The sequence below is a fragment of the Equus quagga genome, chromosome 7, assembly GCF_021613505.1.
Source record: "Equus quagga isolate Etosha38 chromosome 7, UCLA_HA_Equagga_1.0, whole genome shotgun sequence".
NCBI classification, from domain to species: domain Eukaryota; kingdom Metazoa; phylum Chordata; class Mammalia; order Perissodactyla; family Equidae; genus Equus; species Equus quagga.
The window spans coordinates 19,033,985-19,061,810 of NC_060273.1; the positions used below are offsets into that span (position 1 = coordinate 19,033,985).

Genomic DNA, 27,826 nt, shown 5'->3' on the forward strand with positions numbered 1-27,826 from the left:
TCTTTGAGCACTTGTTTAGCCATATTTTAAAACATATGTATTGTTTTCACTGTTATTTTCTTGACAAACCTGCAGTTTTGGTAGTTATTTCCTCTTCAACTCAAATTTTATGTAAGGCAGTTTTATTTGCTAGTTTTGTTGTTTCAAGTGTGATTACATTGTAATCCAGAAATATCATCTATATTATTTCTACTTTTTGGAATTTATTCATGTTTTCTTTTGTGTTGTGTGTGTGTGTGTACTTTTTTTTTTATGACTGTTTCATGGGAACTTCTCAAAAAAGATGTTATATTATCTATTTTCAAGGTATATGGTACTGCTTTTTTTTCCTTCCAGTTTTTCTGTCTCTATTTGGTTTACATGTTTTGATACTATGAGTTTGGTGTATAAAGGTTTTTAGCTGTTTATATCTTTTTAGTTGGTTTCTTTTATCAATATGAAATATCTTGCCATTTATATTGCTTTTCTCCTTGAACTTTTAAATCTGGTATTAATATTGCTTTCATTTAAATTTTCTTAGCATTTCATGGTGGTATATCTGTGCTCTTTTCCCCCAATTTTTCTTCATTGTTTTGTTTCAGGAGTGATTTTTGCAAAATGTATTCCTTAAGTTTGTTTTTCTTTTCTTAACCCAGTTTAAGAGCCTTTATTAACAAGTGAATTTAATCCATTCATATTTATTGTGATTATAGATATTTTAGGGCTTATTCTTGGCATGTTATTTTATATTGCATATTAACCACAATTTTGAAATAATTCTTTTTGCATTTTCTGTATCTGTTAAATGGATCAAGTTTTCTTGTTTTAATTTTTTTATCCTTTCAATGGTTTGGGTATTTACTACATAATTAACCTAAATTTTAATTACACATACACAGTAGCCAAATCGTTCAGTATTTATTCTGTTACCCAGCAACCCCACTCTTACCCCTTCACCTACTCATTCTGTTAGCTTCTCTTTTACTCTTTACTACCACATCCCATGTTTACATCTGAGATTTTACTTCAGGTTATTTACTCTAGTTTTGTAATCAATAATTACCTTGTCTTAATGATTTTACTGGTTTAGGTGAAGTTTTCTGGCCCCAGAAATGAGTACTTATCTCAGCCTTATTTTCCCCATGACACCTTACAGCAATTCTTTGAATTTGAAGTAGGGTTGGGGTTGCTGAGTGACAGACATAAATACTGCTTCTCAGTTCCTAGCCATTTTTGATGAAGTGTTAGAGTTCTTGCGCATGTTTTCGTGTAGGTCATTCACAGTTTTTGCTTCTAGGTTATCTTCTAACTCCTTGAATATATTAAAGAACATTTTCCTGTTGCTATCTCACGTAAATAACATCTTGTTTGGATATTAAATTGTTGTCATAATCTTTTCTTTGTAGCAATAAAGTGGCATGGCAAACAAGCCTGTATGACAGCAGTGGGTGACTGTACCACTTTAAGGTTATGTTCAGTTGCCAAATACCATGCTGAGCCCAGTCCTAAGCATGTAGATGCTGAGTTAGAGTTTTTTTTGTTCCTTATGATTTCATAGTTACATATACTTTTTTGTTTTCAGGGGTACTTTAGAATATTCTAATGCTTTATTTTCCTCTTGACAAAGGAATATATATTATTGCTGCATTCTGGGCGCATTAAATTATCTGAGAGACAAAATTTCATACATAAAGTAATTAGACCTAAAAGCACGTGCCCAAAGTATTAATAAGAGGCTTTTCAGTTGCCTTCAAGAAGGTTGGAAAGGATTCCAAACAATAATTAGAATGTTTGTAATTTTTCAGTGTAATTTCTCCTGAACTACAATTTGCTTGTATTACTTTAGAAAAATCAAAGTCACATTTAAAAAAGTAAGAGGCCAAGATCATATGTTTAAAAGTATTAGTATTGGTGATATAGACTAAATTCACAAGTTGTTGAGAGAAGGAAGATGATGGTGAGGCTATATATATTGTTAAGTGACAGGGGCAGGTTCTAGAGCTGAAGGTATCTAAGGAAATTTGAGTGACTACTGGAAACAGCACAGGTGACCAACATTTTATCCCAGCATTGTATATGTTGTAGGCATTTGATAAATACTTCTTTTATTTGGGCCGGAGTAATAGCTTTTGTTTTCTGAGTGTTTACATCATGCTGGGTCCTAGACCAAGACTGTGCTGTATAAACGAGGGGAAGGACACAGATAACCCAGCTGGTGAGTGGTGCGGCTGTTTTAATTTCAGGCCTGGTGCTCTTAGTCCTTGAGCAGAGTTTTGTCTAAATGTCCTTACTGGTCACATGGAGATGTTTCACTTTACTTATCTGACAGTGGCATCTCTGAAGATGCATCAAAATCCCACAGACATATTAAACTGCTACAAAAGTGTAAGGTGGAATAGTGCCAATCATTAAAAAATGGCCGCTATTTATTTAGCCTTGTGTTTGATGATCTATAGACAATATATGTAATCTTAGGCTAGCTCTGCAAGGTAGGGGTGTTATCCCCATTTTACAGAGGAGACCACTGGCTTGGCAAGATTTATGCAGTTTGCCTAAAGACACAAAGCTTCGTTAAGGCAGAGCTGGAGTTGAAACCTGGGTCCATCTGGCACCGTAAGTTCTGTATACTGTGCTGCCTCTCTGTAGTTTCAGAGATTGGGTGTATCTACCCTGTTTAAGGCTTTCCATCAGTTTATTTGCTTATTTAATCTCTTTTAGGAGTTCAGAAATTCACTGTAGTTTCTGATTGTTCATACAGTAGACAAATGGCTGTTTCTCAGACTTGCTTAAGACAGGGTATCCGAGTTATCTCTCCAATTTTGGTTAGTCTCGTAGATTTTTTTTTTTTAATATTTTATTTTTTCCTTTTTCTCCCCAAAGCGCCCCAGTACATAGTTGTATATTCTTCGTTGTGGGTCCCTCTAGTTGTGGCATGTGGGACGCTGCCTCAGCGTGGTTTGATGAGCAGTGCCATGTCCGCACCCAGGATTCGAACCAGCGAAACACTGGGCCGCCTGCAGCGGAGCGCGCGAACTTAACCACTTGGCCACGGGGCTAGCCCCAGTCTCGTAGATTTTATTCTGTTATCTTTGTTTTTACTTCTCTGTTCTGAGTTTGTCTTATTTGAATCAGACTTCACATTTTAACGACAAAAAACGTTGTTAACTTTGCCTTTTTTGAAAGGAAATTGGCGGGTTGTTTTCTATCCTTGTTCGTGTGTTGTCTTTCAAAGATGAAAAATTGGGACCAAACACATTACAAATGAGGCAGATTAAGAGCAGTTACCAGGGACTTAAGAATGCTTTTAGGGACTACCAAAACTTGATTTGCCACATATGTTCTTTTAGTCCTTGTGAGTTCCATAGTTGTATAATCAATGCTTGTTCTCCTATCAGAGAATAATATGGGAAAGAGATGGTGAGCATGAGCTGTCATCCAGGCCAGGGAATGCCAGTGGTCTCCATGTTCTTATTAGGTAGGTAGTTAGCAAAAGTAAAATTTGACTCTTGGTAGTAGGGATTTCTCCTAAGAAAACTTGAGCCCGTGAATGAGGCTATCCCCACACGCTTAATGCTTCTGTTCCTTTAGGATTGTTTTTTTTTAGTGCCTTTTTATTTAGATGGCTTACTATGGAGGTACACTTTACTGGCTAATCTTTTCCACCCCTTTTCTTTTGTTGGGATTAGTGCCAGAACAGATAAAGCCCAGTGTAAGCCAGCCTCAGCCTGCCAACTCTAATAACGGCACTTCCACAGCAACCAGCACTAATAATAATGCCAAGCGAGCCACAGCCAACAATCAGCAGCAGCAGCAGCAGCAACAGCAAGAACAGCAGCAGCCACAGCAGCAGCAGCAGCAACAGCCACCACAGGCCTTGCCTCGGTATCCTCGTGAAGTACCACCACGATTTCGCCACCAGGAACATAAACAGCTTCTAAAGAGGGGTCAGCATTTTCCTGTCATAGCAGCAAACCTGGGATCTGCTGTTAAAGTATTAAGCAGCCAGTCAGAAAGCAGTGCTTTAACAAATCAACAGCCACAAAATAACGGAGAGGTGCAGAACAGCAAAAACCAGTCAGGTGAGAGAAGGCATTTCTTACAAGACTCCAACTATCATCGTTAATAGTGTAGCAAGTTTATAAGTTCATGGCTTTTTGGTGATGTATTTGTATTCATCAGTATCTGGGTTGCAAATAAGAATTCTGTACAGGCAGTTATGAATGAGGAATCTTAAAATGTTTCCTGTAGTTAATTGCCCGTCCTGCTTTGACCAAATGATTAATCACCCTCCAGGTTCTACCCATTTTAATAAGCAGCTTTATAGCGAAAATTGATCATAAGAATATAGCTAAAATTGAGCACTCTCCCAGCCTCAAGTTATATGCTAAGCAGTTGTACCTAGTGTTGCATTTAATCCTCAACAACCTGTGAGATATAAGTTGTTCTTATCTCCACTTTTTAGTAGAGGAAACTGAGGCACCAAGACATTAAATAACTTGCCCAAGAACACTCAGTTACATGTGTCATAAGAAGATTGCCACTCATGAAAATTGTATTCAAACAGAGCACATGCGTTCGCTTATTGCCTGAGAATGGCTTTTCTCAATTCAGTAATGGTTGTGAGGCAGAAAATAAATCTAGTATGTGATTACAGTTTTCTCAGAGCCTAGTTTGTTTTGACATGTTCTGATAGGTTCTGGTGGTTTGTGGTTTGTCCCTTCATTTATTGAACTATTTTGAAGCTTTTACCATAAGCCAGATAGAGAATTGAGGAGAATCAAGCCTCCCATACATGAAAACACTAGCATTCTGGTATTGAACAAAATTTCTAGAGCCAAATGGACCTGGATTTTAAATCCTAACTCCACCATATACCAGCATGTATGACCTTGAGCAGATTACTTAATGGCACCGTGCGTCTGAGTCTTGTCCAAGCAGCCTTTCCTAACAGTCCTAGGTAGAGTTAATTCACTTTCTACCTCTGTGCTGTCTTATATATACCAGGAGCTACTCTGTACATTATAATATATTATGGTATTTCACAGCCAATGAGTAGCAGAGCCTGGACTCACATCAAGATATGTCTGGCTCCCAAGCTATGCTTGTAACAATCATGCTGTGCTTTGGCAACATACTGGATGAGATAGGTAAGGAGGAAGAGGACACAAATAGAGTTTTCTACCATAGGTAATTAGAGCAGCACATTATTGTTGGAAAGGATACAAACTTAACTTATTATCCTGAGTTAATACTTCCCTCCGTACTCCCCAGCTACTTACTACCTGTGTGAGCCTGGCCAAATTACTTAACTCCTCTGACCGTCTTTCCTAATCTGTGAAGTGTGGACAGTAATACCCAAGCTATAAGGTTGCTGATGTGTTAAAGTAGCTTAGTGCCTAATATTTAGGTACTGAATGAATTATCTTCCCCGAAACTTTTACAGAAGGACCTGCACTTTTCAGCAAGGAGAATCTGGTTTAGACATATTACATATAGTGTCAAGCAATTAATCATTTTGTTTGAAGTTCCTCTGGGAAGTCAGATTGGAAGCAGATGTATGAGTCATCAGCATTATAAAACAATGTGATTAAAACCTTAGGAGAGGTTATGCAGCAAATGCTTGAGTACCTTCTGTAGGCTAAGCAAGGGTGGTATGATAAGCAACAAAATAGGGAGGTAGGATAGTAAATTTAGAAAATAATATGTGTTGAATATGCTTTTTCAGTTTGGGAAATGAAAGAACAAAGCTGTTTTGAAATGGAAACAATAGGAGTGTAAGGAAACCAAAAATGGTTGTAGGTCAAAAAGACCTAAAAGTGTTAAAGGTGTACGTTCAGATAAGAAAAAGACCTAAGATGTGGGCATAGAAAGAAGTGTTCAGAAAAGGCTGAGGCGGGAAAAATATCCCATCTGTTTTTGAAAGGGCTTCTTGAGGGTAGACTGCATTAATGTAGAGGTCAAGATGGAAGTCAGGAGTGGGCAGGATCTGACTCAGGTCTGGAATTAAATCCCCAAGCAACTAGAGAATGCAAATGATGAAGGCGAAGCATTCTGCAGAAGAAGGAGATTTGTGGTTTTGTCTTTTTTTAAACGTTTGTGAATCCCTACTTACCAGCATGTGTCACATGATTACATTAAAATATCTTTGTAGGTGCTACTAGGAATGATTATAGAAACTTTAGCCATGTAGTCAACCACTGGGTGTCCGTGATTCAGGAAAGACTTCTTAGACAGATCAGTCCCAGTTCCTGAAGGGTTAACAACCATAATAATAATGATATAACGACTAGCCCTTATGGAAGTGCTTACTGTGACCTATATACTGTATTAACGAATTCAGTCCTTCTTGTACAGGTTAGATAGTATCACCTTCGTTTTGCAGATTAGAGATTAGCCCAGTGATCAATGAAAAGCAGTGTACTGGACAGTATAAACAGCATGAGTAACAGCTCAGAAACATGAAAGTTTTATGCTGTGAACTACATGTAGTTCAGAACTGTGGGAACATAATCTTTTTATCTCTTTGTGTTTGCATTTGGCTTTTTTGTTTCCTAAACAGATAACTAAGGGAGTAGTTTTGACATTTAAATTAATACATAGGAATTTACTTAAAGTTTTCATGGTAAAAATGAGGAGTGCTGGATATGCCTCCCTTGTCCTCATATAATGCATTTCTCCTTTATTCAGTGCAATGAGGGAGTAGGGATGGAACCTAGATGAGATTAGGTATTTTATGTATCAGAGATCACAAACCAAATATCTTCATAGGCTGGCAGGTAAGTGAGGTAAAAGGTGAAAAGGAATGATGGGAATCGTGGGAAATGTTTTGAGTTTTGTACCCTGCCTAAATACCTTTATGTTCTCATTTAAGTTTTTTAGAACCCTGTGCTGGTCAAACCTGACAACTCTGCAGGCTGAACTGCCAGTTTGTGGTTGTGTCTCAGACACTTACTGATGATGACTTCAGTTGGCACTCTAAGACCTCCCTTTTACAGTTGATCTCTTAGAGCCCTAAGGTATCAGGCCCTGCTACTGCCCAAATAACCCTTGAATTTAGGGGGTTCACAGGCCATGTAATAAAGGATTTAGGGAGACTAATGCTTACCAGGGCTGGCAGCAATGTTATTCTTAAGAGCCACAGTGTTGCATCCACTTTTTATCATCCAGTTGACATGTCACATACAGAAAAGTTAAACGGATAGAACAGCAAACACCCGTGTACCCTGACTCAAATCCAACACTTGTTTATATTTTCTCATCTTGACTTCACACGCACACCTCCCTCCCTCCCTCCTTCCCTTATCTCACATTGTTTATACATACGTATGCATATGTGTGCACAAATGTTCATCACACTTCACCTTAATATTTCCACAGGTAATGTCCTGAGAATAAGGATAGTCTCCTATACGATGTGATACCATGATCACCTCTAAGCAAAAGCGGGGTATATTCAGCAATATCCTCTGATAGGTACTTCATGTACACGTTTCCCCTGGTTGTCCTAAGAATGTCTTTTTGTTTGTTTACAGTATGATAGCATTTATATAAAATGCAAAGCATGCAAAACATTGTATACTGCTTAGAGATGAATGCAAAGATAGCATTTTGAGTGGTTGCCACTTGGTTACCCATTGAGGAAGGAAGGAGATGTAATCAGAGAAGGGGTTACCACAGGAATTTTCTACTATATTAATAGTTTGTTTCTTAATATGAGGGATATGTGGGTATTTTTTATATTATTCTTTATGACCTTTCCTTTTTAGCCTTTTCTTTTTAAAAGGTCAGAGATATTTGAGCTGTAATGGTGAATGACTAAGAATTGGCACTGTTTTAACAAGAATTGTTAATATTAAAGTTTCTGGAGATATTTAAAGATTAAAATACTGTCCATCCACCTGTGCTCTTGACTGTCTTTTCAGTGTGGTTTATTTCCTCGCTGTCCTGTAACTTGCACTTCTTGCTCTCAACTTGGACCTTCCCCTCGAGTCTCTATCATCCTTTAAAAAAATTCCTTTAAAACCCCGTTCTCTTGAAGCTGTTAGAGAATTTCTCTCCTCTCTCCGCGCTCAGAGTTCTTAAAGGAGTCATCTATACTTGCAGTCTCTAATACATTACTTCAGTCCACTGTAACCTGGCTCCTGCTCACTTGACTAAAATAGCTTTACTAAGGTCACTGATCTTCTGAATGTCAAATCCAGACTTTCCTATTTTTATCTTCATAGATACCTACTTTTTTCTTTTCTTTTTTTTTTTTTTACTGTTGATCACTCCGTCCTCCTTAAAACTCATTTCTCTTTGACCAGTTTTCAGATTTTATTCCCTCCCATGGCTTTGTCTCAAATCTCTCCCCAGTTTTAGGTTCATCTCTTCTGGATGTCTTCAGCTGATGTTGGGACCCTCAAACACAATATGTCCAAAATTGAACTCATTATCTTGCCATGTATGTTTCTCCTTTTAGATTCCATTACTCAAAAGGTTGGAACCCTCATTCATCCAATCACCCATCTAGAAACCTCTAAATCATGTTTGCTTCTTCCTTCTTCATGTCTCACATGCTACTGGTTTACTATGTCCTGATGATTTTAACTCCAAAATAACTCTCAGCTTTCCTCTCTTCTGCTCTGCTGCCACCATTGACCCGAGTCAGGCACTCACCATCTGGTCTAGAGCAACAGCCCTGAGAATGTCTCTCCCACCACCCTCACCCCATCTCTCAAGCCAGAAACCAGTCATGATCCATGCATTGCATTTGGTTGTGATATTGCTCTTGTCTTCTTTAATCTAGAACAGAGGTTGGCTTGCAGCCTATTTGAGTCAGTTTTTATTGGACGACTGCCATGCCTATTTATTTACATAAACTCTATGGCTGCTTTCAGGCTACAATAGCAGAGTTGAGTGCTTGCCTCAGAGACCATCTTGGCTGGGAAGACCTAAAATATTTACTAAGTGGACCTTTACAGAAAAAGTTTGCCAACCCCTGGACTAGAGGCTAGAATAACTGAAAGAAACATTTTAAACTTTCTCACTTAAGTGCCATTTGAAATTGTGCACCTTGGATTGTCTCATATTCCCGATGATACCATTTCATACTTCCCGGAAACACTATAGAAGCTAAGTACTATTTACTTCAGAAGGTCTTTCCCTTCTGGTGAGATTGAAAGTCTCTAAGGCAGAAAGCACATATTTAACTCTTTTGTATGTTACATGCTGTATATTTAATAAGAAAAATCTATGAATTTATCTGGGTCTAAATTCTTCCTGAATAAATTATGCTATTTCTGTATAAATCACTTGAATTGTCCCCAGTCTGCTGTACTCTCACGTGTCCTCTTTGATCGTCTTGAATATGTGCTGTGTAATGCACGGTTGCATTCATTTTGAGGTATGGTACTAGAGCTTCCCCCAGTTCTCCTAAGATAATTTTGTTTGAGAGTAGGATGCTGATGATATTTTAGATTTCAAATGTTTCTCAGTAAAGTGCTGTCTTCCAAAGCTTAGTTTGCCTACAGCAGTGCAATGTATAAAAATTTGTATTTTTCGTTATACTCAGTAAAACTCAATTGCCCTCTTCCCTCCCACCAGCAGAGTTATACAGCCTTACTGTTTCTCACTATTTCCTGGAACAGCTTGATGATCATCCTCTACTTAATAATGTTTCTATATTTTTATCCTCCAGATCATTTGTAACTATGAGTTTAGCTTCCTTTTCTCTAGGGAAAATATATTATTTGATTTCTTCCGATTCTGAATTAATCTCTGACTTTGTGAAACACTTAAGTTGTGATTGCTGAGGAGTCCTGTTCTTTTTACACCATTAATTAGACTAGTGTGTGTCCCCCACCCCCGACACACACACCCTTAGATTTTTTTCTACCTAAGCCACGACGTTTCTCGTAACCAAAAAGGTCCTTGTGATCTCCCCATGGTAAGCGTAATTTTCAAAATAGCCTTTTAATTTAGTTTTTTTTGAAAGTATCAAGTAGGTTCCAGATTAAAAACAGAATTTTAGCTAATAATTACTGATGGTATCTCTCCTTACTTTCCTAAGACACATAGGAAGATATAGCAAAAGACAGATTTAGACCACCTTTAAACCAGGTCATGACCTGATTCTGAGAGAAGTTTTCACTAACATTAAAAGTGATAGAATTGGTTTCCAAAATGTTTTCTGATTTTTGCTATTTTGTTTTGCTTTTAATGTATTCTGACATAAAAAAGCTTCACTGTTTTTTGTAGTAGTCAAATCTCTGTCGTTTCTTTCATGGTTTCTTTCTTTGTCTTTATGCAATCAGCCCTCCACACCCGCTGCTTTCATATCTGCAGATTCAGCCAACCACGGATCGAAAGGCCTAAAATGATTGCATCTTTACTGAACGTGTACAGACTTTTCTTCTTGTCGTTATTCTCTAAACAACACAGTATAACAACTATTTACATAGCATTTACATTGTATTAGGTGTTATAAGTAATCTGGAGATGATTTAAAGTATACGGGAGGATGTGCATAGGCTGTATGCAAATACTGCGCCATGTTCTGTAAAGGACTTGAGTGTCCTTGGATTTTGGTATCTATGGGGGATACTGAGCAACGGCTGTATAAGAAATTCTCATTCACAGATAACTTCATAATTTCATATCTTACTTTTAACGCTTTAATCATTTAGAATTACTTTTTATATATTGTCTCATTTAAAAAATCTTCTTAAAGTAACGAATATTCTTTTTTTCCTACTGATTTAAAATGCTAACCTTTGACATATACTTGAGTCTGTTTCTGGGTTACTTTTTCTGTTCAATTGAAGTGCTTATATACTCTGGTAGTGCAATGCTGTTGAACTGTTACATGATATTGCAGATCCCCCTTCCCTACTCCCATAATTCTTCTTTTTGAGATTTTTTTATTCTCACATTTGTTTACATGAAGACGCTTGTTAGCAATTTCTTATAATTGAATTAAGCTTAGGAAGAACATTTTGTTACATCTTTGTCTCTAGGAACAAGTTTCTATACTTAATCAAGTTGTCTTCTATGGCCTGCAACAAAATTTAATCTCATATGGCATTTAGTATTTTTGTTAGCTTTCTTCCAAGTTACTTTCTATTCTATAAAGTTTTTGTGACTTACAATTAGGATATTTTTCCATCACATTTTCTCATTGATTATTGCTCGTGTATAGGAAAACTATTACTTTTCACATGTTAACCTTTTTTGTTTCTTTTCCACTACCTTTACCTCATTTTGGGGTCATATTTCATCAATTAGTACTTCCAGCACAAGGTGAAGTAGTAGTATTGGTGTCAAGTATTCTCCTATCTTTTTCCTGTCATTATGGGATTGCCTCTGATTTAAATTCCAGGTCCATTCCTTTATTTTCAAGTTGGGTAGTTTTGTCTTACATTACCAAACTTATTTTTTTATTCCTGCTGTGTGGAAGTGGCAACACATGCACACATACACAGGGACATATGAAAAAGCAAATAATGGCAACAGAAATACTTTTGCTTTAGACCATGAGAAGAAAATGATGATGGCTTGATTGTTTTAGATTTGAAGAAAAGTGGGTGGATTTGGGACTTGGTGATGTTTTGGATTTGCTGTGCACAGGAAGGAATCAAGGATAAATCTTAGGTTTTAGGAAACTTACTGAAATGAGGAAAACTAGTAAAGAAGCAGGGTTATTTTTTTTTCCTTTGGGAGGAGGTGCCTGTGGAAGTATAATCCAGGAGTTAACATTCTGTTTGAGATATTTAAGTGAAGATTTAACGTAAGCAAGTTGTTACATGATTTCTAACTTTGTTCTTCATGAGAGAGACAAGGTGGAATGAAAAATGTGCTTTGGAGACAGGAGTTTTGAAAAATAATGATAATCATTAATACACATTAATTAGTGATGATCATGAGTCTCATTTAATATGCACCTAATTTGGAGCAGATATGGTTCAAAGCACTTTTGATTATTAATCAGTTAATCTTCACAACTGTATAAGTACTATTATTGTTCCCACTTTACAGATGAGGAAACTAAGGTACAGAAAAGTCAAGGGTCTTGCCTGTGTTACGTAGCTAGTAAATGGCAGAGCAGCTTTTAAACCCAAGCAGTCTGGCTCCAGAGTCTGTGTTCTTGATTACTACACTAAACTGCCCTTCATGGAACACTTATTTGAAGCTGGCACTGAGCTGCATACTTTATGTATGGCAGTAGGGTTAACTGACTAACCAGGTGAAGAAGTGCTCTTTGCACCCCATTTTGCAGACTTGGTCATGCAACTTGCGCAGAATCCAGGCTTGAGTCTAGGTGTTTCTAGAGTTCTAGCCGTCTTCTTAGCCACTGTACTTTATTACCTTCTGGTGAATCTTCTCTTTCTCACTTGATTTTCTACAAGTTAACCTCTGAGCCTTGATTTCCTCATCTGCAAAGTGAAGGTAATACCTATGCTCTAGGGTCATTTCAAGGATTCATTGATAAAGTGCATATGTGATCCATAGTGCTGAATGATGTTGCTGGCGGTGCAGGCACTAGTGTATTGATTTGTTTTTTACCCAGTGAGACCCACTGACTTTTGGGTATCCTTATTTCCTAAGAAAAATCCTCCTCATGGGCACTGAAAGATGACAAATTTTATTTGGCAGCTGAAATAAACGATTCTTAAACAGGTAGTGGAAATCAGAGTCACTTATGGAACTTTAAAATGTATGTATGGTGCATTATATATACATTTGGGGTCTCCCTCTAGTCCTTTTTCCTGCTTGTCTTTCTAGTCCATCATCTTTTGCTGCTTAACAGTTGTGCCTTGTGAGAAAATGATGCAAGATGAACCTGATTTTCCATATTAGCATTACTCTGATAGTGCATTACATTTATTTTCTAGGCCTACAGCCCCTGGTGGTTGGTTCCTAGGTCTGGGACATGACTTGAGCCATGTGTATTATATAAAAGCACTACATATGATTCTGATTCCTACTCTAGTAGAAAACTATAATATAAGCTACTCTCTAAAGATGGTCTAAATGCAAACATCTTATGCAGGTTAATATCTCTGAGGAATTTCCAACTACCAGATCCTTGAATGATTATACATAGCGGCAGTAAATCTAAGATGATAGGACTATATGACTGATCATTAATGGTCCTCAGTAATGCTGTGATCTTCACTATATCAATTAATCATTTTTCTGTGTTCTTCTAATAACATGGCTGTGAAGGTAAATTAAGAAATTTTTTTGAAGGAGAGTAGAACTAAAAAAAAATATTTCAGGTTGAATATGGACACTAATGAAATAGAAATAAAATGGAAAGGGCTTTGTAATTTTTATAAACTTGTTACAATACCCAAAACAGTTGTGTGAAAAAGCTATTCTAAGAAAGGGAAGATTCTTCTCTAAGAAAGAAAAGGATTCTTAATATATTTCTAATACATTTCATCAAGTTTGGGCTGTTCACTTGTTCTTATCCATCTACATCCCAGCCCCTTCTTTCCTGTGTCAGGCCTCTAAGCCTGTGTTGTTCCATTATCGTAATACGTTACTACCACCCAGTCCTTCCTGACCCCATAATTCTTTTTCTTGCTGGTAAGTTAGCAGTTCATTCATTCAGCAAATAATTATTGAGGGGCTCTTATGTTCCAGGTACTGCTCTAGGCTCTTAGGATAACATCAGTGAACAAAGCAGCAGAATTCCCTGCCTGTATGGAATTAATTACTGGATGTGGAAAGTTCGTGGCTAGGATATAACCAATGCCCTTGTGACCATGCTGCCAAATATTACATCTTGTTAATGTTAGGAGCCACGTACATTTATAATAGTTATTTTTTCAAACGTTTAATCTTTGTACTTCTCTTTATTCTAGATATAAACCACAATACTTCAGCATCCCATTATGAAAATTCGCAGCAGGGACCTGTGTCTTCTACAAGTGACTCTAGCACAAACTGTAAGAATGCTGTTGTGAACGACCTCCCTGAAAAAGAAGCATGGCCCTCAGTCCCTGGCAGTGATCCAGAGTTGGCTTCAGAATGTATGGATGCTGATTCTGTCTCCAGTTCTGAATCAGAGAGAAACATCACTATCATGGCTTCAGGGAGCACAGGTGGTGAAAAAGATGGCCTTCGGAATAGCACTGGACTTGGTTCCCAAAACAAATTTGTGGTTGGTAGCAGCAGCAATAATGTGGGCCATGGAAGTAGTACTGGGCCATGGGGTTTTTCCCATGGAGCCATAATAAGCACATGTCAGGTCTCTGTGGATGCTCCTGAAAGCAAATCAGAAAGTAGCAACAATAGAATGAATGCTTGGGGCACTGTAAGTTCTTCATCAAATGGAGGGTTAAATCCAAGCACTTTGAATTCAGCTAGCAACCATGGTGCCTGGCCAGTATTAGAGAACAACGGACTTGCCCTCAAAGGGCCTGTAGGGAGTGGTAGTTCTGGCATCAATATTCAGTGCAGTACCATAGGCCAGATGCCTAACAATCAGAGTATTAACTCTAAAGTGGGTAGTTCTTCTACCCATGGTACCTGGGGAAGCCTTCAGGAAACTTGTGAATCTGAAGTAAGTGGTACACAGAAGGTTTCATTCAGTGGTCAACCTCAAAATATTACCACTGAAATGACTGGACCAAATAACACTACTAACTTTATGACCTCTAGTTTACCAAACTCCGGTTCAGTACAGAATAATGAACTGCCTAGTAATACAGGGGCCTGGCGTGTGAGCACAATGAATCATCCTCAGATACAGGCTCCATCAGTTATAAATGGCACTTCCCTTTCTCACCTTAGCAATGGAGAGTCAAAAAGTGGAGGCTCTTACGGTACTACATGGGGTGCCTATGGTTCTAATTTCTCTGGAGACAAATGTGCAAGCCCTAATGGCCAAGCTAATGGTGACACTGTGAATGCAACTCTAATGCAGCCTGGCGTAAATGGGCCTATGGGCACTAACTTTCAAGTTAACACAAATAAAGGAGGAGGTGTGTGGGAGTCTGGGGCAGCAAATTCTCAGAGTGCATCATGGGGAAGTGGAAATGGTGCCAATTCTGGAGGAAGTCGAAGAGGATGGGGAGCTCCTGCACAAAACACTGGCACTAATATACCTAGCGTGGAGTGGAACAAACTGCCTAGCAATCAGCATTCCAATGACAGTGCAAATGGCAATGGTAAGAAGTTTACAAATGGATGGAAATCTACTGAGGAAGAGGATCAGGGTTCTGCCCCATCTCAGACAAATGAGCAAAACAGCGTGTGGGCCAAAACAGGAGGTACAGTGGAGAGTGAAGGTAGTACGGAAAGCACTGGACGCCTCGAGGAAAAAGTAACTGGGGAAAATCAGAGTAGGGATAGAAGAAAAATTGATCAGCACACATTACTCCAAAGCATTGTTAACAGAACTGACTTAGATCCACGTGTCCTATCCAACTCTGGTTGGGGACAGACTCCTATTAAGCAGAATACTGCCTGGGATACTGAAACATCACCTAGAGGGGAAAGAAAGACTGATAATGGGACAGAGGCCTGGGGAAGCTCTGCAACACAGACTTTTAACTCAGGGGCATGTATAGATAAGACTAGCCCTAATAGTACTGATACCTCATCTGTATCGGGGTGGGGAGATCCCAAACCTACTCTGAGGTGGGGAGATTCCAAAGGCTCAAACTGCCAGGGGGGATGGGAAGATGATTCTGCTGCTACAGGAATGGTCAAGAGCAATCAGTGGGGGAATTGCAAAGAAGAGAAGTCTGCATGGAATGATTCGCAAAAGAACAAACAGGGATGGGGTGATGGACAAAAATCAAACCAAGGGTGGTCCGTTTCTGCCAGTGATAACTGGGGAGAAACTTCAAGGAGTAACCATTGGGGTGAAGCTAATAAGAAATCTAGCTCAGGAGGTAGTGACAGTGACAGGTCCGTTTCTGGTTGGAACGAACTTGGTAAAACTAGTTCTTTCACTTGGGGAAATAACATAAATCCAAATAATTCATCAGGATGGGATGAATCTTCTAAACCTAATCCTTCCCAGGGATGGGGAGATGCTCCAAAGTCTAATCAGTCTCTAGGTTGGGGAGATTCGTCAAAGCCAGTCAGTTCTCCAGACTGGAATAAGCAACAGGACATTGTCGGATCTTGGGGAATCCCACCAGCTACAGGCAAACCTCCTGGTACAGGCTGGCTTGGAGGACCTATACCAGCCCCAGCAAAAGAAGAAGAACCCACAGGCTGGGAGGAGCCATCCCCAGAATCCATACGTCGCAAAATGGAGATTGATGATGGAACTTCAGCTTGGGGAGATCCAAGCAAATACAACTACAAAAATGTGAACATGTGGAACAAAAATGTCCCAAATGGCAGCAGCCGGTCAGACCAGCAAGCACAGGTACTTCAGTTGCTGCCATCTGCAAGTGCCGTCTCAAACAAAGAGGCAAGCAGTGGCACTGGTAAGTTTTTATTTTATGGAGTCTGATGGTGTTACAAAATACTTCACAGTATTATAAGCCTTCTTTCAGTTTACTGTTACTGTTTAACGAGGGGTTTGGATATGTGCACAAAGGCCTTTTTTGTTCTAATCAGGAGAAGCTTATAGGGAAGAAAATTATAGTGAAGGTGTTTACCATCAGGGAACAGAGCTCTGCCTTTGGCAGTGTTGGTTGTGAATCCTACATGCTCCATTCTCTATTAGGAATGCTACAGAAAGCAGAGTTGGAAAAGTGGTGTCAAGTGGGAATGCTGTACACTCTTCTCAGTTCTTCTGAGTCCAGCCATTACTTTTTGGTTTTATTATTGTGACTAAAATACCCCCCATAGATAAAAGAAGTATGTAAGTATAATACTCTCTAAATAGTAGGTACTATGTTTGGCCTTAGAAGGGATTTAAGGCATGAAATCCAAATCTTTTAGATACAGCATGTATGTGCTTAAAACATTTGACAATATCTTTCTAATATGTTCCACTTTCCTCTTATAACAAGGAACTAATTCCTATCTCTGCAAATTATCTTGACAATGACATTTTCATTAAGTGTCATTGGAATGCATTGTCTTTGTTAATGGGGGTTCTATTGACCAGTAACCCCACTGGACATAGAGATAGGAGTGTTTTCATGAACTAACCTTTTAGCACCTAGTTTTCTTCCCGAGTATAGTTTGTTGTATTAATTTAGGTTTAATTCTTAGAAGAAACAGGTATATATCTAAGGGGAAGGCTGTTTTGGTTCTTTTAAACAATGTTTCTGGCTTTGATTTCCTTTGCTTTGGACAATCTAATACTTCAAAATTTTTAAGAGATTTTGCCCAGCATGTATAAAAATAGGACGCCTAACTATTCTTAGTCTTGTAGTTCATTGTTTTTCCAGAACAGTGATATAAAAAGGTTGCACTTCTGATAAAAATTTTATACATACACTATTACCCAGCTTGATCACCTGCTTTAAATCACTAGGTTTGGCTCAGAATGACTTGGTTTTTTTAGGAATTAAATTCATCTTCAAAGGAAGATGACTTTACCATAATTAAGGTTATCCAAAAGAATCTGCTGTACACCCAGAGGGCAGTTATGAAGGGGGGGGGGGGGGGGGGCGTGGCCAAGTGGTTAAGTTTGCACACTCCACTTCAGCTGCCCAGAGTTTTGCTGCTTCAGATCCTGGGTGCAGACATGGCACTGCTTATCAAGCCATGCTGAGGCAGTGTCCCACATAACACAACCAGAGACCCTCACAACTAGAATATACAACTGTGTATTGGGGGGCTTTGAGAGAGAAGAAGAAGAAAAAAAAAAAAGATTGGCGACAGTCGTAAGCTCAGGTGCCAATCTTTAAAAAAAAGCAACAACAACAAAGGAAGAAGTAGAAATCCCCAAGGGTTACTAACAAAGGAAGAAAAGAAGGAAGAGGTGAAAAAAATATTCACACCATATAGTTAAATAGTTAAATAATGAGAAATGGTTTGTCTTCTTTACATAAAACAGATGTCATCTTTTTGGCCCATCACAGCGTCATTATTTAATACATAAATGTGAAGTTCCTCATCTTTTGTTCCCTATTGCGTCTTATTCCACTTACCTCCCTTCCGTGTGCTGATGACTTCTTTTCCCACACTTTCCTAAAGGCTGGGGTGAGCCCTGGGGGGAGCCTTCTACTCCAGCCACAACTGTGGATAATGGTACTTCAGCATGGGGTAAACCCATAGACAGTGGTCCCAGCTGGGGGGAACCCATTGCTGCGGCATCCAGCACATCCACATGGGGCTCCAGCTCTGTTGGTCCACAAGCGTTAAGCAAATCTGGTAAGTTATTGATAATCTCTGGTAGCTATTTTGTAGCAGTGGTGATCTCCCATTGACTATAAGTAATTGAATAATCTTTATATCATTGATAGTGTATCCATGTATCATCATACTAGATGATATTTACTGTTTGGCTCTTTCGATTTAGAACATACATGGTTTGCTCTTTTATCTTTCTGAATTTTCCTGTCCTCATTTTTCTTAGAACTGTAAGTATTAATGATTTGCATATACTTCACCAAGTCTAAATTATATTTTGCCAAATTAGATTATCTGGAAATAGTCAAGCAACTTTCATTCTGTCCAACATGAGAGAATGAATATAATAGTCATGGGGACACATATCCAAACTGTCTTTCTAAGGTTCCAGATGATTCCCAGAATGTTGTATAGAAAATGAGCAAAGTTCAGGAAGGACCCCTGATATTCAGATGAACATTATCACTATCCCATAGATTGGAATTCCTATAGAGTATCCCATCTACAAAGACCAAGTGTAGAGATAAAATACTTTCTGCTTATGGTATGCAATAATTTTTGGCCACTCTCCTTGAAAATATGTATCAAAATGAATTCTTTTAAATGTCATCCATCTTCTTTGTCCTCTGCTTCACCATGCAGATTCAGTGAGTACAGACAAGAATGCCACCATTGTCCAGTGCTCTTATTTGTAGAGGCATAGATGTTTTATTCAGATTTTTAATAAAAATAAATTCTTGTTTGGGGCTGGCCCCGTGGCTGAGTGGTTAAGTTCGCACGCTCCGCTGCAGGCGGCCCAGTGTTTCGTTGGTTCGAATCCTGGGCGCGGACATGGCACTGCTCATCAAACCACGCTGAGGCAGCGTCCCACATGCCACAACTAGAAGGACCCACAACGAAAAATATACAACTATGTACCGGGGGGCTTTGGGGAGAAAAAGGAAAAAAAATAAAAAATCTTAAAAAAAAATAAAAAATAAAAAAAATAAATTCTTGTTTAATGGAGCCTTTAACTCAGTATATGGCGTACATTCCTGCCCTGCAAATTTGGGAAAAGAAATAAAAGTTTTTTAGGTGCTTTCTCCCCACCTATGTCACCTTGATGTGTGCTCATCCTCCAGAAAGAATGGTTTTATTGAAGTATGTTTTTCTTTGTATCACAAATCCACAATCAGGGCCAAAATCTATGCAAGATGGCTGGTGTGGTGATGATATGCCATTGCCTGGAAATCGCCCCACTGGCTGGGAAGAGGAAGAGGATGTAGAAATTGGAATGTGGAATAGTAATTCATCTCAAGAGCTTAACTCATCTTTAAATTGGCCACCATATACAAAGAAAATGTCATCGAAGGTAAACATTTCAAGGGCAAAGCCCTTGAAACTTTAAATTCCAAAGGTAGTTTACCCATAGAAAATTAACGTTCTGCCTGCCCATTTATGACAATCAGTACAGTCCAGGCAGTCCCCAACTTAGGTATAGCCTCTTGTGTGGGCAGCCACCTAGAAAAACATAAGACCACAGGAACTTCCTTTCTCCCCACTGCTACAGCTTGGGATTTCTCTCCTCCTCCCCCTCCACCAGTGCTACCTGGGACAACCCCTCACCCCAGAGTGGTGCCTGCAGTGGTGAGGATGAAGAGAAGGGCAAATCTCCATGTTGGACTCTTTCCATCCCACTGCCAATTCATCTCCCATTCCATCTCCTACCTCGAGTCCCCAACCTCCCGTTCACCCAGTCACTGTCTTCCTTATTCATCCCTCATCCTTGTCCCTTCCCCATCCCAAAAGGTCCTGTGACAAAAATCCCTAGGAATGAGCCAAATTAGTTTTGCTTTTATATGTGGGCAAATATTTCCAAACCTGGCTCTACATCAGAATCATATGGCATTGTTAAAAGTATAGCTTCCCGTACCCCAGACCTACTGTAGTTTGGAAATTGGACCGCATTTATTGTCTTAAACAAGCTTCCCAAATGTTTCTGGTGCAGAGCCAGGTTTGAGAACCACTGATTTAGAGCACTGGTTCTTCAGAGGTGGTGTTGGATGCTGGTGTCTGAGTCTCCTGAGGACCATTTTCAAAATCAGTGCCTAGTCCCCCAGGTGATGCTAATACACCCTCCCCACCCTATTTGGGAACGATTACTTTTTGGGGACCTTAGTTCAATTAGCTGACTGCTGGGGTCCCTCCCTTTTACTCCTGGGATTCTAAGTCTGGGACCTGCCATTTTCATTTTTAAGTTTTTTCATTTGCCTATTGCCTCGCCATGTAGCTTATGAAGTGCTTTCCCATATTTTACATGAACCATTTGATCCTCATAATCCTCTGAGGTAGAATACTGATGAGGAATTTGAGACTGGAAAAGGTGGTGACTTGCCCAAAGTTGCATAACTAGTAAGTGACAGAGTAAGGACTTAAGTTTAGGCCTTCCAATTCCAAACCCTGTGTTCTTCCCACTGGACCATGCTGTTTTGTGACTTTGTCTTTCCTTACAGGGTCTGAGTGGCAAAAAAAGGAGGAGGGAAAGGGTGTGTAGCCTTTTTACTCTTTCTCTTTTGTTTCTACTAGTAAAAATCTTTTAGAAAGCAACTGCAAACATTTATTTAGCTTCTGCTGTGTGCCAGGTACTGTGCTTGGTGCTGGGGGTTCAAAAAAACGCTAAGATATAAGTTACATCTTCAGAGTCTAGTCGTTTGGGGCATTAGGAGAGCTCTAAGGAGTATCAGCTTGAATGTGAAAGATGCCTGGGGGTGGGATGTGTTAAGGAAAATAGTAACTGACATAGCTAAGATATAGAATTTGTGGACAGAGGTGACGAGATCTGGCTCTGTAGTCAGATTAAGAGCAGATTGTAAAGTGTTTTCAGTACCATGCCAAAGAATTTGAGCTTTATTCTGTGTAAAATATGGAGCCAGTAAAATTGAATAGAAGGCAACATCAGTTTTGTTTTTTAAATTGATTCTTCAAAGAAAGCTAACCAAAGGTAGTATGAAACATAAACTGGAACAGAGGAGAGACCAGAGTTAGAGATCTCAGTTAGGAAGTTTCTGCATTCCTTCAGACTGGAAGGGAGGGCCTGAAGTGGGAAGCAAGAATGGATATATAGTGAAAGGGACTGGTTTGAGAGACATTTTGGAAAGGAAGAGATAGAAGGCCTTGGCAGCCAGTTAGGCTTGGGGATGGGGATGAAAGAGGAAAAGGAATCAAAGACGACTTCAGATACCTTGGAAAGGGTTAGGTGCTTGCTTCAGAGACCTGCATTTAGAGGGGGAATTATGAAGCTGTGTTCTGTTCCACAGTCAGAAGGAACAGTTAGTAGCAATGGGAAAGGGAAATGAAGGCAGCAGAATGAGAATGGTCCTGTGATCTTTACATTAGTGGGAAACCTTGGTCTCTGTGGCTTCCAGCCTTCCCATCTCCCAGACCGCCAATCATGGGCCAGTCATTCGCTCCACTCAGGTCTCAAAGTAGCTTCTGTACCGCCCATACCCCAGCCAGCCACAGAAAGCCAACACCAGGTTGGAGGAATCCCAGCTTCAGCTGCTGCTGGGGATATTGTGTTCTTGGCAACACAGATGAAAATTTTAAGATACTTTTTCATATGGAAACATACGTGTTTTTCACATAGTGTAATTAAATTTTGGGTTAAATTGGTTTCTTTGGACTAGCCTGAGAACCTAATAACTATTTTTACTTTGGTTTGGTGTGAGAATTCTGTAAATCCAAATTATAATCAATCTTTTAGAACACAGTCCCTTTGTAAATTGGAAACTGTCTGATGAACAGTTTTCTATTATTCAGAGGACCTTTTTTCTTTTTGTGGGTCATTGAGGCCCTTTGCGTCTATCTTTTCCTTCTGACTGCTTGCCTTTAGAGATTTCTCTGTACATTACAGCTATACCAGAGGACTGGAGCAAAGGAAGTTGAAAATCAAATAAGTTGATTTTTAATTGTTAGCAACTCTGATAAGAATTGGTTGGAGGGGAAATTATTGGCTAAAAATGAGAGTTGGGAATTGTCTTGAAGTTTTATTAATCCATCACTATGCCCAGATAAATAGAGATGGCCATGGCATCTTTCTGCTCTTTTATTTTACAAAGGGAATGATGAAAGGTGGAAACAAACAAGAAGAAGCATGGATAAATCCGTTTGTTAAACAGTTTTCAAATATCAGTTTTTCGGTAAGTGCGTTTTCCTAGCAGCCCCTTCTCCTTTTAATGGTGGTCTATAAATTTATCCTAATTTCAATTTTTTGTTTTCTTAACAAATTATTCTTTATCTTTGAGTTCTTATGAATATGCTGAGGTTAGAGTAAAATTGGCTGTGAAGCCTTTTATATTTTTATAGTTTTAGCTAAAAACATTGATCATGGGGCCAGCCCAGTGGTGTAGCAGTTAAGTTCTCGTGCTCTTCAGCGGACTAGGGTTCACAGGTTTGGATCCTGGGCACGGACCTGCACATTGCTCATCAAGCCTTTCTGTGGTGGCATCCCATATATGAAGCAGAGGAAGGTGGGCACAGATGTTAGCTCAGGGCCAGTGTTTCTCAGCAAAACAAAAAAGCAAAAAACAACAAAAACCATTTATCTCATATAGTTTTTTTATTATATAAGGCAGTGAAAAATCAAGTTTCATGATCCACCTTAATTTCACAAATGAAATAAAGTAAAACTCTTCATTTTTAATTTATTTTTATTAATTAAGGTCTGCTAACATGCTGCTTTTTCTTACCTCAGAGAGACTCACCAGAAGAAAATGTACAGAGCAATAAGATGGACCTTTCTGGAGGTAAGAAATTAAATCGGTTTGAGTTCATATTCGTCATTGAAGGCCAAACATATCTGTGACATGATCCTACTAAAGGAGCACTGACATGTCCAGGAGAGGGGAGCCGTGGGTTCCTGTTGCAGTATTCCTGTGCTCTCCAGCATATACTAGAATGTGGCAATTATCTGGGTTGATATGCCCTTGCAATGCAAATCACAGTGCAAATCTAAGGCAGTGGTGATATTAGTCTGTGATTACCTCAAATCTAGTCCTAACAAGAATGTGTTATCCGGGCTTGGTATTACAGTCTTCTTAATTTAGGGAACCAGTATATACAAAAGGCCCTGATATACGACAGAGCCATCTTAAACCATATTGGAGAAATGTCAAGTAGTCCCATGTAATGGAAGAAGAAATATAAATTGGTTGCGGTGATGGTAAAAACTTCACCTAGGCAAAGATGTTAGAAAACTAGGTAGGTGCTGGGGCCGGCCCTGTGGCCTAGTGGTTGAGTTTGTGCGCTCTGCTTCAGCAGCCTGGGGTTTTGCTGGTTCGGATCCTGGGCACGGACATGGCACTGCTCATCAGGCCATGCTGAGGTGGCATCCCACATGCCACAACTAGGAGGACCCACAACTAAGAGGTGCAACTATGTACTAGGGGGGTTTGGGGAGATAAAGCAAAAAACACCCAAAAAACAAAAACAACAAAACTAGGTAGGTGCTAAATCATTGAGGAGCTGGGGTTTTGAACTTCATTGTGAAAGTATGAGATTAAAGGATTTTAAGCAGGAGAATGTCATGATTTGGATTTATGTTTTAGAAAAATTATGGCTATAGATTGAAGATATTTTAGGACAGAAACATTGGCAGCAGAGGACAGACAAAAAGTTACTAAACAGCAAAACCAGTTAGAGATTTGTTGCAGTAGCCCATAAGAATTTTCAAAGCTCTAAACTAAGACAGTAGGTGGGAAGAATCTAATTCAGAGCCGATACAGAAATTTAGAATCAACGAAAGTTGATAACCAGTTTGAACTAGTTTGTTATGGAAGATAAGGGGGTGGATGTGATAAAGATGATTCCAGCTTTCTTGCCTGGACACTTTAGTAGGTGGTGGTATTATTCTATTAGTCTGAGTCCAGGCAGGAGAGAGAAACTGTTACACAGTAATTTGAACAAGGAAAGTTTAATATAAATATAAAGAATTATTAGAGTAGTGAGGGATTGGCTAGTAAGAGCTAAAGAAAACTCTAAAGAATATATGAATACAAGTTTAGGGAGAAGACGCTAATCTCAGGACTGAGACTCATGCCGGAGGAAGAGTCCCCCTGTCCCACCCAGTGTGACTCCAGGGCTGAGATCCAGCCTCTTGGGCATGGCCTCTGCTCGCTGCGAAGCAGAGAAGTCACTGGGGTGCCACCCCATGGAATTGCAGGAAATCCACCTTCTAGGGGAGGTGCCTCACTGGAGGCACTCTGCTACAAAACTGTCAGAGGGGCTGATCACCAGGGTGAGGTGAGCACTGCAGGAGCCTGCTGCTGGAAAAGCTGCCTCTGCTGCAGGAGAGAGCACACTGGAACCAGGAATCGCAGCCTTCTCATAGTGTCTCTCCTGCACCCTCTGCTGACAAAGCTTCAGTCAGCTGGCAAAGGAAAAGAATATGTGAAAGGTCCAGATCCGTTTTTTTACAGAGCAGTCAAGGGTGGATTTGGAGCTGAGAGATAGTAAGTCAGTAATTGGTGCAGTTCACCCTGCCCCTTTGACTACTCAGCTTCCATATGTACCCTTCTACACACATTTCAATTCCACTTCAATGGCAAAACAACTCTTTTATCTTTCTGTTTGACAAGATACAGCTTTCTTCCTTACAAGTGGGGAAGCTTTTGCCCTCTCACCAGAATGAGGAGGTGCGCTGTCCTGAGTCATCGTATTTATCACTGCTATATTATTTCCCCTAAAATCCAGTTACAGTTTTATTACTTATAGACTAAATTGTAAAGTAAACTTTCAACAGCTTGTGAATAAAATAAAAATGAGAAAGAAGAAAGTGGTTGGTTTGTACAAATAAACACATACGTGTAACAAGCAATAGAAAACTTGCAAAATTACCACTGGCCTCATTTCTGTAATTAGTCACAAGCTATCGTTGGTATCTGTGGCTTCCTTCTTTCACTACCCATACATATGTGCCCCACTCTCAGCCAGCACCTAAGCTCCTCTGGGTTCTTTTGCTGGGAGAGTGACCCAAACTTTCATTCTTGAAGGGTTTGAGCCCTCAGTCACCCTGCCTTTTTTGGTTGCTGTAGTTTTTTATTAGCCTTTACTACTGGGCATGGACCTACTCTGAGGTCCCCAGAGAATCCTCTGGTTTCCAAAGTCCTCACTGCCTTCATTTTGTATCGGGAAACCAATTACCCCTTGGTAATCAGAACCAGTCTCTCCAGCTAGTGGATGAGCCCTGTTTTTGCCTGTTGGTTGAGTGGCATAAGAAGTGGAAAATGTCCACCTGGCAGTTTTCATCTTCTAATTCATCAGAGCTATTGTGTCTCCTGGTGGAAGCATTTTCTCTTTTGAGGACTAAGATCTCTAAACTTGCAGAGTTGCAGGAACAGGAAGCAAGAATTCTCCAAGTGGCTTATTAGGTGTAATAGTGAGAGAAGCTACTCCTGCTTTCACCTTTTGATCCCCAGACCTCTGTATTCTGGTAATGTGGGAGATACTTACTGTGTCCTGTAAGACAGAAGCTCATCCTTTTTGGATGTTGTCTCCCAACTTAATTTGTAACTGAGTAACTGAGTCTTCAGTAACCAGTTCTACCTATCAGTTTGGCTGGCTGCTTTTGGGTGATGGTGTATGTGGTAAAACCAATTAATCCCATGGGCATGAGCCCATTCCTATACTTCCTTTGCTATGAATTGAGTTCCTTCTTCAGACGAATGCTGTGAGGAGTGCCATGACAGTGGATAAAGCTTCTGTGAGACCATGGATGGCAGAAGCTTTACAGGCAGGAAAAACAAATCTGTATCCAGAATATATGTCTATTCCTGTGAGGACAAGGCTCTGCCTCCTCCATGGCTCACTGAATGGCAGAGAAGTTGCTGTGATACTGTGCTTGTGGAACTTGCTGGAAATCTACCCTGTAGGGTGCTGGGAAAAGCTGTTCATAGAGAAAGATACCACCAGACACTCTGCTACAAATCTGTTTGGAGGTATGTGGGAATGCTGGGAGAAGCTGGCTACTGAGTGTTGCTGACCACCCTGTACTTCGAGAGTAGGGCACTGGAGAAACTGAGCACTGCCAAAGCCACGTGTGCATATTAGACCGGGAAGCAATGTCCTCCTTCAGTGTCTCTCCAGCACCCTCTACTGACAAAGCCTAGTGCCAGCGGGGCAAGGAAAAAAATGTATAGCCCAGATGTTTTCACAGGCAGTCAAAAAGGGTGAATTTGGATGTGAGAGAGAATAAATCAGTAACTGGCCATTATTTGAGATAAGAAATATAATAGGAGTAACAGGTTTGATAGACAAGATATTGAATTTAAAGTTGCTGTGACAACCATGTAGTGATGTCCAGTAAGCAGTAGAAAATCTGGGTGTGGAGCTCAGAAGAGAGAGGATTGGATATAAGTGTAACTAATTAGACACTGGAGGTAGTAAAGGCTCAAAAATACATTGACCACAGAGTCGTAAAGGACCAAAGACAAAATCCCGGGGGAACAATGACATTTAAGGAAAGATCTTGAGGAGAAGTGGGACAAGTTAGAGTAGAATAATTTTTCAGAAGCCAAGTAAGAAAAGAGATTTGAAGCAAGGAGCATGGTTGTCAGGGAGTGGATTTGACACTGGGTGTTAGGATGAGTCATTGGTAACTTTAGGCCAGGACCTTCTTAGAGGATCGATAGGCTAAGAGAGGCTGCCGCATTTGGCACTCAGACCATTTATAAAGGGTTGCAGTTTTGGAGGAATGGTTTGTGGAGAAGATGTAACATGCTACTCTTTTAAAAGATATTTTTTGGAGAGGCATAAATAATGTGGATTATCAAGAAAAAACGGCTTGGAGAGAGACTTAGGAAGAAGAGTTGGCTGGATTTGGTTATAGGATTAGATGTGGAGAGTGAGGAAAAGAGTTCAAGATAGCGGGATTGGGTGCATCAGTGAATAATGGTGCCATTAACAGGGAGAAAGAACAGAAGAGAAGTTGCAAAGGATTATTGACATTCAAAAGAGAGCTCTTACAAGTACTAAAAGGTGGATTATCCAGATATCTGACCCATAGCTGCAAAAGTACTTCAAGAAACCAACAGCATTTTAAAATGGTACCTCTTTTAAGAATCCTTTCCTTAAAAATTTTTCCTTTCTATTTGCCTGGTATGGGGGTAGTGAATGTGAGTGTTATGGTGGTGGCAGCAGCAGCAGACATCTCAAAGAATGACAGAAATTGCAAAGATATTTGAGAAAATGTGGAGAATGAGGAACAAGGAGCTGGGGAAAAAAGGTATTTTTTCAAATTGAAAACCAAGGTTTCAGGGATTTGTGACTGCGAGAATAAAGATGCCACTTTCAAGTCCCATGAAGGAAGATCTAGAGGGAAAGACCCTGTGCTTGGTTTCACCTGTTAGAAGTGACAGTGGGGCACTCAAGTGGCTATGCTTTGCAGGCAATTAAAGATGTGGGACTTTGCTCAGAAGTGAAAGTAAACTAGATGTTTGTATTTGAGTCACTTCAATGGCAATCACTCTTGATACCTTGGTAGCGCATAAGTCTAAGGGAAATAAGTTTTTAGAGAGAGAGTCAAAAGACAGACACCTTGAGTGTACTGAGTAAGTCT

General features: G+C 39.7%; 1 protein-coding gene across 10 annotated transcripts in view; it reads left to right on the top strand.

Annotated features, from left to right (window-relative positions):
• Positions 1–27,826, top strand: part of TNRC6A (trinucleotide repeat containing adaptor 6A) — a 101,185-nt gene that overhangs the window by 45,897 nt on the left and 27,462 nt on the right. For 3 of the 10 annotated variants that reach the window (XR_006889304.1, XM_046665722.1, XM_046665727.1), the window contains exons 5-11: positions 3,666–4,058; positions 13,830–16,412; positions 18,079–18,255; positions 19,410–19,585; positions 20,727–20,759; positions 22,332–22,412; positions 22,967–23,018. Coding sequence is in view for 9 of the 10 variants with exons in the window: in XM_046665722.1 (XP_046521678.1) it covers positions 3,666–4,058; positions 13,830–16,412; positions 18,079–18,255; positions 19,410–19,585; positions 20,727–20,759; positions 22,332–22,412; positions 22,967–23,018 (3,495 nt within the window). In the remaining variant the exon portion in view is untranslated. Of the gene's footprint in view, positions 1–1,446; positions 2,195–3,100; positions 3,455–3,665; positions 4,059–6,873; positions 6,996–13,829; positions 16,413–18,078; positions 18,256–19,409; positions 19,586–20,726; positions 20,760–22,331; positions 22,413–22,966; positions 23,019–27,826 lie in introns of those variants that run through there. The other 7 variants (XM_046665728.1, XM_046665730.1, XM_046665729.1 and 4 more) reach the window with 5 other exon arrangements.